Raw genomic sequence first — 13,147 nt, 5'->3', positions numbered from 1 at the left:
CTTGAATTTACACCATTTCCTTTAATTTAGCCACTCTGGATGTTCATATGCCTGTTCTTCACCAATCCTCTTGAATGGGCAAGTGCCACTTTGATTCCTACATAAACATTTCATGTTGGCTCACAGGCATCCCTAAAGCACACCGATCTGTTAATAGAATGATGAATTATATTTCATTTTATTTAGCCATTTGCTGTGTGTCATTGGGAATGTGCCCATTCTTGGCCAATCCTCCAGAGTCGTTATGTTCCACTGTGACAGGACAGGTACAGAATCTCTGAATGTTGCTTTTCCTGTGTGTACACCTCTGATCACCATTCTTCCCTCAGTGAGGGAAGAATGGTGACTTGTGACAACCCTTGTGACATCGCTGCATACACGAGGGGGGACCTATAAAGAAACCCAACTTTCGTTTTCATGCCTCTCATGGGTGTGCTCCCATAGGTGTGCTCCCATGTACCACCACTAGGGGTAGCTAGCTATAGTCCTCCGACATCAGTGCCTTGACAGAACCAATTGTAGAGGCTTTATGCATGTCAATTTTTTTTAAAGTTAAACACTACTCATCTGCGAAACCATCATGTGCGATCATAAGGAGCAGTGTGGTTGGATCAAATTTTGTTTTATTTTGGAAAGCATGTTCACGAAAACTTGTGGAATGCTTCAAGAAGCCTACAAAAAACAACCCTTGAACTGTACGCAAGTCTACGACTGGTATCGTCGATTCAAGGATGGCAGAATGAGCATTCAAGATGGACCTCGTTCAGATTGCTCTTCAACCAGTCGGAAAGACAAAAATGCTGATTTGACTTGTGAAACAATCAACCAAAATCACCAAATTACAATTGATTAGTTATTAGACAACATAGGCATTAGTTAGAGTGTAGGATGAGTTCCGACTGAGGAATTGCAAGTGAGGCAAAAAAATTTGAAGGGACAGCATTTCGATGATGTACTGGTCGTAAACACAACTTTGCAGGTGCCCCGTCCCTTAACAGCATCACAAGTGAAGAGTTCCTAGAATGCATCGAACAGTGGGAAAGATGAATTGACAAGTGCATTGCAGCTCAAGGAGGTTACTTTGAAGGGGACTGATTTGTTTTTTCTTTAACAGTGAATGAAAATGTTCATTTTGAAATAGTTTGGTTAGTTTTGGGTCTCCCTTTGTACGTTTCACACTGTGCATTCATGTGAATTGGAGTCATTTAGCATTTTGGCATAGCTTGTGAACGATGTAATGCATAAACATATCGATTGACAATAAAGTTGTGACCTTTAAGGCGGATAAACAAAAACATTCCATGATATCGCTTGTAACATAGGATGAAAGTAAACAAAAATGTATGCGTCACCATTAGTTGTAAGGCATTTAATTAAGAACTTTACATAGGCATTGGATCTGTGTTGAATTAACCGCTTCACATAGGCATTGATTTGCATAATTTGTATGACATTATATCAAACAAATGAAATAGTGGCATAAAGCCCAGGCCGCATTTACACTTGCCGACACATGCCTTGTGTTTGCCGCACATCGCAAGGAATGGTGATTTACATCCACAAGAGATGCGCGCCATTGTGTGCCCACTTGGCTCACACATAGACTTTTTGCAGACATTGTTTCATACTTTGTTACTGACAGTGCTTCAAAATGCTGAAATATAGATAAATGCGATTGTTTTATTTTTAGTCGTTATATTGGGGGGGGGGTAAAAAAATAGGTGAAGCAGTGCACTTGGATCATGTGGGGATTGAGGAATGCGCCAGCGCCATAGCGCGGGCATTCACTTGTTCTGCCAACCCTACATCTCTCCCCCTTTCCACTTGCAACGGTTGTTGGCGGTGGCGTTCTACTTACAATGGTTTGCGGTGGGGGTGCTCATGTCGTGGGCTAGCCGCTGTCGGCTGTGCACGGCGGGAGTGGGGGTCTTCACCTCTAGGACAGCACCGGGTAGGTACATGCTTTCTTCTTGTCCGCCGACACCTTTGTGTCTAGAATTTGAGCTCGCGCACGGTGGCTTTGCCTATGCAGTGAGCACATGCTTTGTGTTGATCCTTTCCGCACACTTAGCCGAAGAGCGGTGCCTAGTGCTTGCACGAGGTTGTACCACGCTGAGCCGCGCTTATCGGAGGCCCAAGCCAAAGGAGATTGCCTGAGCTCTCACGAGTTTGCCCCTTGGTTATTGTGAGAGCAAATAGCATAGCCTCCAGGACTTTTCCTAGCGTAATGTCCCAGTAGGAGCCTTTGCTCTAACAACGACATGCTATAGGTGTCCTTGGCGTGGGAGCCCTTTGGTTCCCGCGAACCCTCGGGACCGGTCGTTAGTGCAGTGTTGGGTTCCACTAGAGACAATAAACGGTTTCCGCGATCTCGGGGCATTACTGTATTCTCTTGCGTGCTTAGCGCCAGGTAGCGCCTGGAGGACTGAGCACTTGGGCAGAGGTGCACTAGAGGCGACTGCTGATGCAGCACTGTGGCTTGCTAAGCTCGAGCCCGCAGTGGTTGCTACTCCTGTGAGACCCTAAGACCTCATAATACACAGGTGCTGAGTGGTGCCTGTGTTTGTTCTCATAATTCGTATTTGTGTGAACATCTTTTTTCCAAGTCATGAATAACCAACTAGCTTGTCAGTAACTATTAAGTAAGAAAAAAGAACATTCTCGCATGACATAACTCTGCTGCACTGAGTATTGATTCCAGAAACATGGGGAAGCCAGAGCACCGATATCTTTCTGGAACAGATATTCGTGCTTGTACTGTACTTGGGCGCATACGATCTGTCCTGCACCATCTGCGCATGTGTAAGCGCGCTGGCGCAAGCTTGCACGTGAAGGCAAGCGTATGTGTGGTTTGGCCTTAAAACAGCGAGTGAATAGTAAGAACAATATGTGTCTGCTGGAAATATTGCTTCGGGTCATTACCAGATAAACAGATCCCAAACATGCAGCCATTGTGCCTCAAATGTGCCTCCGTGATGTAGTCTTGTGCTACTTACATGACGCCACTGGGCTAAATTTGTTGGATGCCCAAGGAGCTCTTGCCTTCTGCAAAATGGCGCGAGGCACTGTATAGTTGGGGACTGTTATGTAGCCTTCTCGGATAGGTGCCTCCTTTTCATTAGTGGTGACAAACTCAGTTGCTGCAGAGTTTCTGCATGTTTCGTGTGAAAACTGGGATTCTCATGACTGCTCATATCGTAACCAAAACTTTTAAATTCCATCATAGTCAGCAGAATTATTATTACATTCTCACTGAGAATTGAGGAAGTGCTGATTCTTGACATGGTAACCAATGAAACAACTATTATATTGGGCATGTGTGGCTAAATTACAGTAGCTATGATAAAATGGATTGAAGGAAGTTTTTAGCTGCTAGTAAAGCATCTTAAAATGAAGTTTTGGCTGTGGTATTCCCATAGGTTGTTTTCATGTCCAGAGAATAGGCTATCAATGTCACTGAGTTGCACTATGGTCACTCTGAATACAGGGGACTTTGCAGTGTTGCTGAGTGCGGGCATGAGCACCCGCCAGGCTGTGGTGTACAACTTCTTGTCGGCGCTGACCTGCTTCTTAGGCCTAGGCGTTGGCATCCTAGTGGGCGACCTGACTGAGGGGGCTCCGCACATCTTTGCCCTGGCTGCTGGCATGTTCCTCTACATTTCCCTCGTTGCCATGGTAAGGGCCAAACTTTGTTAAAAAAAATGTTTCTTAAAAATAGAACAAAAAACTTTCTGCAATGTACCATCCACAAAATTTCACCTACAGCTCGGACCACTTATAATTTAACTGCTTATAGTGCTGCAGGGCCAGCTATTAAGCACTCTTTTCTGACTTTGGTATACCCTTCCACAGAACTCCATGTATATGCTTACTGCTTATAGTGTAGCCGTGCGAGATGAAATACCAGTTATAATGTAGCTGCTGGAAAATCCCATAGATATCTTGAGGCAGCAAGTGCGCTTCTCAACAAGGTGCATCGGCCACACAGAAAGCGACAAGGGCGATGCCGAGGAGAAGGAGATGCAGAGCGAATCAAAAAAAGAAAAAAAAGAAAAGAAGTAACAGCGCGTTGTAGATGCGGGGTGGGGAAAGGAGTTGCCTAGGGGACCGAGAAGCCTTTGCTCTAGCCAACTGTCAGCTCCTCACCAAATGCATCTGATGCTATCTGGCAGTTCAGTTTGTGTGCAGTAAGCAAATGCAGATTTTGATGCGAATCCACCTTTTGCAATGCTGAACTGCGCACGCGCAGCGACCTAGTGGCTGAGGACTGAAGCGATTTGGCAGGCGCACGGCCGGACTCTCTTCTTCGAGTGAGTCAAGTCTGGCCATGACAGATGCTGCACTTCTCAGTTGAATAGGGCACAAGCTGTTTCTGTTAGACTCTTACAGACTGGCACGTGTCTGTGTCTGGCCGTTCTACACAAGTTTATTCCGACATGTATAGCGACAATGCCTGCATGTCCTGCGGGCAGACCTCCACTCTAGCACAATGCTCTGGGAATGGTGGTCGAGATACCTGAAGTTTAGCAAGGAAGAGTGGGACCTGCTTCTGCGTGGCCCCACTCTAGACAAACAAATCCTGACTGTCCGGCATGCCCAGCACCGGGTCGGTGGGCTAGACCTGCCGGTCCCGACGCAGGACTCGCCGGGTGCACGACGAGTTCGCATCCTCGCTGGACCTCCAATAAAGTTCTTTCACTTGCTTGTAAGACTTGCCATACTCGCTGCCGCGCTCGCGGAATGCCTTTCGAACATTATTGCCATCAAAAGTTGGTGCGATGCCAATGTCCTGTGTCACTTACGGCTCCACCTCCTGTAATTGTCCCAGCAGGACAGTACGGTTTTTCCGATTTCTGTTGATAAAACGTGATCGGCAGTGCCGTGAAGCGGCAAGATGCGCAAGGGTGTCCATGGCAGCCATCAGCAGCATCTCGACTGTGCGGGGAGCACTTTATGACAGGTATGTATTGACATATGTAGTTCACCCCTCAGTTTTTGTCGTTACTGACTCATATGAATAATCTCGACAAAGATGCAAATGTATGTTTGAGCTAGCGAAACAAACAATCTCTGAGCTCGCGTGAGCTGGCTGAGTGAAACGCAAAGTGTGTGTGTGTGGTCTTCTTTTTTTGCTATTGTCTCTGTGCTGCTACCGCTAGAACGCCATCATTTCACAACTTCACAACGACTTGGGCTTTATAAATGCTCAGTGATTGCTTGTGATGTCGATGTACTAGTTATCTGTTGGAGCCAAGCATGCCTGCAATGCCTGCCTGACGTGGGAAACTGCGTGCACTGTGGAAGTAGCTGATGGTGCTAGTTAGCAATCGTTGCTAGTTGTCGTTTAGTCATTCTTGTCAGCACTAAGTAACATTTACTTGCAGAAGGCTTATGTTCGTTTAGCGAATTGTGATGCAGTACCCTATGTACTAAGGCTAATTTTCCAGTGCGGCGTCTTTTGGAGTCAAGTTGCTCGTCTTATTGTGTAACTGACACAATGCTGGGGCGCCTTCGCTGTCGCCCAGACATATCTGGATTCATACTGATGCTGTTTATGTACACGGACCAGTTAAAAAAAAAAGGACGAGGTCGACCTCTATGTTCGTACCGTGGCGCATTCTAAGAAAAAGACAGTTGCCCTACAAACAGGAGGTATCACCGATAATGGGCATTCTGACAATTTTTTGGCGTTGTTGTATATGTACACACACTTTATGTCTGTAAATAACGTATGCAAATTGGCATTCTGTTGGCCTGCCCACAGCCTGTGTATGTGTGTACGTCTAGCACTATGACACACCATAAAACAAGACATGCAGTGGTGAAACGTGATATTTGGCCTAAAAACTGCACCTCATACCCTATTCGAGTCATGCATGTTCGTGCGTGCTCATACTGTTTTATTACTTATTCACTTTACACCACCGGTGCAGCGGTTTCAGGTCAAGCAAGAGCTTGTAAAGTGCTGCCGAAGTGCTTCTTCTAGCAGTTCGTCACGCCGAAGAAACCTCCGGGTACAAAGCTTTCACCAGCGGGCTCCATGGCTAGCTGATGATGACAAAATATGACGGCACATGCAAATCGCTTCGGTCTTGTCTCACACTGCTTGTTTGATCACGAGTCTTGCGTGGGGCGGCTGTTGCGGCGCACAACGGCACCTGCCAAATTGTTCCTCATGGCCACCTCGCAATAGCGCCACAATGCATCACAAAAGGGGGATTGCTTTTGGTCATTTCATCCATTTTTGTGGTAGGCACAATGGTAGTTTGTGGACAGTGGTCAGACTTGGGTGAGGGAGGGCAAGGAAATGCACTGAAGGAAAAGACGCCTGCTCATGGGCAGCCAAATTATGAAGAGGGGTGCGAGAGAGGAGAGGGAGACCGTTTCATTTCATTTTATTACCTTAAAAGCTCCAATAAATGGAGCGTTACATAAGGGGTGGCCAGAATAAAAATACATAGTCACAATAACAGGAAGTTTTTTACATTTTTGATGAACTTGGATGGGCACATAATGACAGCAACGTCGTTAGGAAGGCCGTTCCAGTCTGCAGCTGTGCGAAGAAAAAAAGAATTTGAAAACGTGACAGTGCGTGAGCGTGGACGGGCAACCTGTAGCTGATGGCTGGTGTGGTGAGATATGCGTGTAGGAGGAAGGATATAAGGTGCGATGCGCATAGGGCTATGAAAGAATTTATGAAATAAAGATAGGCTGGCAATGCGACGACGGAGCGATAAGGGGGATAATGCGGATGCAGTTTTTAAGGAGGAAACGCTGATGTCAAAGGAATATGACGAGTGGATGAAACGAACGGTGCGATTTTGTACAGATTCAAGATCATTAATTAGGTATGCCTGATGAGGATTCCAAATAGGCGATGCAATTTCTAGTTTTGACCTGACAAATGATTTGTAGGCTAACAATTTTACATGTTGAGGAGCATGATGTAGATGGTGTTTTAGAAATCCTAACGTCCTGTTCGCGGATGATATTAGGTTAGTAACATGAGGATTCCAGGAAAGATCGCTCGAAAGTGTTACTCCTAAATACTTGTACGAATGAACTAGTTCTACCGGAACTTCAGATATTACGTAAGGAAATAGGAGAGAATTACGGCGACGGTGAATGGACAAATATTTACACTTACGCGGGTTAAGTTCCATTAGCCACTCGTTACACCAGTCCTGGACTGCATTAAGACCACTTTGAAGAGAAGATTGGTCAGCGGTGGAAGTAATAGCATGATATATCACACAGTCATCTGCGAACATACGTATGCTAGATGTTACGTTTAATGGTAAATCATTTATGTATATTAGGAAAAGTAGCGGGCCGAGCACGGATCCCTGTGGGACGCCTGATGTTACAGAGACTGAATTAGAATTCCTATTATTAATGGTGACGAATTGTGAATGATTAGTCAAGAATTCTTCAATCCACTTCAGTATATTAGGGTCAAAATTTAAGCGGGAAAGCTTTATAAGAAGGCGTTTATGGGGCAATTTATCAAAGGCTTCAGCAAAATCTAAAAATATTATGTCGGACTGAAGATTACAATCAAGGTTAGAGTGCAGATCGTGTAAGAAAGCGGCAAGCTGAGTCTCACAGGAGTAACCACGGCGAAACCCGTGCTGGGCAGGATTGAAAAAGTTATTCGAGTCGAGAAATGCCATGTATGAGTATAGATGACGTGTTCCATGATTTTGCAGGGAATACTAGTTAGAGAAATGGGACGGTAATTTAGAGGCGAGTTCTTGTTACCTGATTTGTGGACTGGAACGACCTTCCCTTGTTTCCATTCTTTGGGCAGTTGGCCTGTGAGGAGTGACTGAGTGAATAACATGCACAACAGAGATGAACATGTATCTTTGGTGTTCTGCAGTATCTTAGCGTTGATGTTGTCAATGCCAGCAGAGGATGAAAGCTTTAAGTTTTCTATTAGGGACAAAATCCCTTCTGAAGAAAATACAAGTGAAGGCATTGTCTCCTGAATAATTGCGGGGTTTGGAGAAACAACTGGGTCGGTTTCATTAGTAAACGCGGATGAAAAAGCTGCGTTAAAAATGTTGGCGCATTCGGATTCACAGATAGTTTCACCTGATGCATCGGTGAGGGAAATTGTGCGTGTATTCTGGGGATTAATGACTTGCCAGAACCTAGGGGGGTTAGTAGACAACATGTTTGGCAGGTCATAATGAAAGAAAGAGTGCTTGGCTTCTCACACATTTTGTAGGTAAATTTTTTCAGCTGCATAATACTTGTCCCAAGCGTTCTGACTAGGCCGCAACTTGGCTGAACGAAAAAGACGCTTCTTTTTGTTTACAAGGCGTTTGAGTGTGTTTGTGAACCAAGGGTTTAGGGGGTTAGTTCTTATATTTATGCTCGGAATAAACCTGTCAACCAAACCTTCAATTTTTGTCTTAAACAAGTACCAGTTATCGTGGATAGTTCTTTGATAAAAGTCAGACTGAAAACGGGGTAAGAATGTGCGAAGTTCATTATTTATGGCAGTATAGTTTCCTTTATCATAAAGCCGGATGGTACGTTTGCTAGTTGTCCGTGAAAATGGTTTAATCGTGAAGTCGGCTTGTATGACTTGGTGATCGCTGACGCCTGGTAGATGCGTGATGGAATGAACGTATTCCGGATTATCTGTTAATATTAGGTCGAGAATGTTAGCGCAGTCCTCAGTTACACGGGTTAGCTCCAATATAATTTGAACAAGATTAAAATTAAGGCAAACATCAAGAAATTTGTTAGCATCTCTGTTACCTGTGGTAGTTAGATTATGCCAATCAATATTCGGGAAATTAAAGTCTCCAAATAAAAGAGTACAGGTGTTTGGATGCTTCGTTTTAATTTCATTTATTGCATTATTTAGTTTTGTGGGGAAATTCGGACTGTTAGGAGGCCTGTAGCAAACGCCAATCAAAATGGACTGAGGTGAAGCGTGACATAAGACCCATAACATTTCTATGTCTGATGAAATATTAATGGTTGTACATGGTAGTTCATGTCTGGTTGCAATCAGTACCCCCCCTCCCCTCCTATCTGGGCGATCCTTGTAGAAGACACGGAAATTAGACACAGAAACACGTTGTGCGTGAGGTCTCACTTAGTCGATGGAGAAATGGGAAAGATGGGAGGGGGCACTGTCACTCATTAGCTCAGTTGCTCATTCTTTCGTGGGAAGGTCAAGGAAAGGGCGCCTACTCTCTGGCAAGCAATTGCGAAGAGAGACCAGGGGGAGGAGGAGTTGGGGACTGTCGTTCGCTCGTTTGTTCTGGCTATTCGTTTACTTGACAATTATTGTCGATGGTTTCTGTGTAATTTTTCTGTCCTCATTTGTCTGCTTCATGTGAAGACCACAGGTTATAACACGGTAACCTTTCAACGTTTGTAAATTTAAATGGATGCAAACATCCCCATCACATGCCTTGATTTTCAAATAAGCATGGCTGCTTGGTCTATATATCTTGCACGTATGCAGCCTTTGAAAAATATTGTTTTAGTTATATAGTGTGGTACCGATTATAGTGTGAATATTCGTGACTCCGGTGACTTACATTATAAGCAGTCTGTGCTGTAGCACACAGTTATGTATTCAATTAGGTAGCTGTTGCTTGGGACCAGGCACCATTGCGTAGGGTAGGCAATTAAAGAGGCACTCTGACAGAAATTGTGTTGGTGGTTTACGAATGTTGGCTGTATGGAGTTGGGGTACTCTTTGGAGATGCTCAGAGCATTCGTTCGAGCACTGACCTGCAAGTATCTGTGTGAGAAATCAAGAATGTGGTGCTGGCTGACCTTGCGAAATTATTTAGCAGTCTGACAGCATGGGATATTTCCTTGCTTGACAACACATTAACATGCTTTGAACATTTCCATGCAATGGTGTGACACATGTGAAGTAGGGTCTGTTGGGAAATGTTTGGGCTTCGTACAGAACTAGGAAAGTGTTGTGAAATAGCTTACGTTGACAACAGATTGAAAATAAGCTCTAAAATAATTTTCCTACCTTGTTATTTAAAGACAAAATGTTTAATCTCAACTATCATTATGGATAAGTATCATTATTGAGTAATATCATTATTTGTTTTCTAACATGCACATGTCAAGAATTGCTGCAAATGATTTTATATTCAATATATTTGCATTCTACCTACCTTTGTGCATGTGCATGTAAAATTCAGCTGAGATTGAATCAGATTAAGCACAATTATTTTTGTCCACAAGCAGTGAAAATGCACAAAATTGAAAACAGAGAAGAAAGAAATTGAAAGTTTGTAAACAGGCTTATTACTGTTGCAGTTGATCTATTTGCATAAAATTTGGCCAGAATGCAATCGAGTCTTTCTAGAAGAAGTGTAAAACGTAAAAATTCTTATGCTGCGTAGGCAGTACTGGTAATAACTGTAGTCAAGCATTAAACAGAAATCCGTCTGGTCAGGAAACATGTTAGACAAAACAAAATGCAGTCACTGACCTCATAAAAAAATGCAAATATGACGTTTCGGAATCCCTACGGTTTCCTTGTACACATCTTTACATTTTTTGACATGGTTGATGATTCTGTCTAGCATATTTCCTGATGAGAGACGTATTGCCGTCCAACGCTTGACAACGATTACTGCCGTAGTGTTTCTGGACAATGTGAGCAAGGAATCTGCATGAGTTCCAAAATGTCATCTTTGCATTTCTTTGAGATGTTTCATGACTGTCTCTTATGTTGTCTACCCTCAGTACTCTTGCATGCAGGCATTCTTCTCCAAGCGGGCTTTCTTCGCTTCTCTATGGCGACGAGATTTAGCTTCAATTGTCTGTTTTCCAGAAATCATTTCAATTCTATGCTCTCTCAGGTTGCTCAGAGTAATCAGTCTATTTTATTTATTTAGGAAATACTGTTGTCACTGAAGACCAGGTAGGTGGGAAGGGGAACAAATAATAATGCACACATCAAAATAAAAGTTGAAGTTGGAGTGGAGAGTTGGAGAGATGGCACCTACTCTTGTAGAACCTCCTCGAAACCTTTGTAGCTTTTGTTGTCACTCTATGGCTGTAAAAGTGGTCATTTCCACAACAGTGCCATGCACAATATTGGGGGCGAGGACTTACGGAGTAAGTTTCTGTAAGTACTCTCATTTCTGTAAGTACTCTCAAAACGAGGGAAGTTTCTTACTGTCGAAATAATAATCTTGGGCAAACTGAAAGCACAGTATCGTTTAGAGATTCTATGTGTTTACCGAATACGTACAGTGAACACCACTGCACGCGGTCGCCATGATGGAGTCTCCCGAACCAGCTTTTTGCATGAAAGGTAGGCAGACGCTGACAGCAAACTATGTGAAATATCTTCTTATAGTGGGCTGTCTGTATAACCGAATGGAGCATAATAGAATGAAGTCTCAATGCAGCGATCGCACAGGTCCACAGCGACCGACTGCGTGTCTGCATGCATGTCTGTGCACAATGTTTTGCTTTCGCTGCGAGCGCATTTTCGCACTGTGCCGTGAGCTTTAGGCCACAGAATATGAGCATTTGACAGTACACAAGCAACCATTGTTGCGTGGACGCTATCAGAGCTGTTCGAAAATAATTTCGTTATAGACACTTTGATGGCTACAGCGACTGTGATGTGTCGTCGCGACGATTCAATCTTTTTTTTCTAAATTCTTGGATGTTTCAATATTATTTCTGAAGTTGCGTCGCACTGTATGTTTACCGGTATTCTCAGCTTGCGATTTCCCGCTGTTTCCTTTTCGCAATCCAGTGCGTTAATTCACAACACAAACATGACCATATGCCATGCCTTTCTTTAATGTGCTTCTTACCCCACCCTTTCCACTCCAGGGAACTTGCCAGTATCTAGCATCAGCAAGTCCATAGTCGAAATAAAGCGTCGTGACATTAGCCGGCCAGCGGGCGCGAGCGAACGTCTCAGTGTGCGTTTTCTGCTACTCACTGAACATCACAGTCTCGACGCCATAACCGAAACCGTCCTCGCGTCTGTGCTTGCTGCATACCCGAGTTGTAGCCGATGGCTGTTTGCCGGTTCTAAGTTTCACAAGCCAAGCTTCACGCAGCTTTTTGTCCTGCGGCTATGTGGGAATAAGGCTGACACCAGGCTCTGTTGCATACGTCCGGCACTGCGGCACCGAACAGTAGCCTACCATGCTGCACGCCTCCAAAGGCAGCCACTACCTATTACAGTGTTTTCAAATGTTGTCGAGCAGACACCCAAGGCGGGAAAGCCTCACCACTTAATCAGAACCGCAGAAAAGGTGGGACTTTAAACATTCGTTTTCAGCTCGCTTCGGCGCTTCTGAAGCAGCTGACGCGGCCGCTGTGTCCACGTTATCCCTCCTGCCACGTCATGCCGACGGTGGCGCCAGCTTTTATAGTGGTGGCGCTTGCCCCCAATAGTGTTGGCGTACATATATAAATTGTAAGTCCAATAATGAAAAAGTTTATGAATCATTAGAAACAAATTAATTGTGAGGAGTACAAAAATTGTGGGCATTTCATGTTGCTGCTAACAACATGCAGTTTATTTCATATGAGAAGGCTTTGCTTTTTTTTAAAACTTGGTGCATGATAGCGAGATTACCCTATATATCAAGACTCTCTAACACCCCCTAACTGCTCTGTTTTGTTCATAGATAGCATTTGTGATGCAGCTTAGTGCTGAAAACATTGCAGATTTTCCTTGCTTACTTCGCAATAACATATAAAGTTTTTTGAAGGGGGATAATGCAAAAAAGACAGGACAACAAAGTGACGCCACAGTGTCACTCTTTCTTGTCTTGCCTTTCTTTTGCCTTTCTTTGTCTTCCTCAGTATTCTCGTAGCACTGGCTTATACCGCTAGTCAGGTGTTCTCGTGCGCAGCACGCAAAATCGTGTGCTGAACAAAACGAGACAAATGCAACAGCTCGCACGCAATACCATCAGCAGAAGTGCACCACGCAGCAAAAAAGCGAGGAGAAAGAAAATGAAGACAGGGCCCGTGACGTATGAGTCACACAATCTTCGAGGTTTGGTATGAGAGAACGCAGGGAAGGAATTTCACTTGCAAAGGCTAGACGGGGCGAGTGGAGAGATCGTCTTTGTTTGCAGTGAAGCTCGCCTCCTGAAGACATGGGTTTGTG

At 44.2% G+C, this 13,147-nt stretch overlaps 1 protein-coding gene across 1 annotated transcript in view; it reads left to right on the top strand.

Annotated features, from left to right (window-relative positions):
- The window catches only part of LOC142559731 (metal cation symporter ZIP14-like), a 154,642-nt gene that overhangs the window by 104,602 nt on the left and 36,893 nt on the right, over positions 1 to 13,147 (top strand). Inside the window, exon 7 of the mRNA XM_075671319.1 lies at positions 3,488 to 3,675. Coding sequence (XP_075527434.1) covers positions 3,488 to 3,675 — 188 coding nt within the window. The remainder of the gene's footprint in view (positions 1 to 3,487; positions 3,676 to 13,147) is intronic.

The sequence above is a fragment of the Dermacentor variabilis genome, chromosome 10, assembly GCF_050947875.1.
Source record: "Dermacentor variabilis isolate Ectoservices chromosome 10, ASM5094787v1, whole genome shotgun sequence".
In the NCBI taxonomy this organism is placed as follows: Eukaryota; Metazoa; Arthropoda; class Arachnida; order Ixodida; family Ixodidae; genus Dermacentor; species Dermacentor variabilis.
The sequence above is the reverse complement of the archived record's forward strand: the minus strand, read 5'-3'. Positions and strand labels throughout refer to the sequence as shown.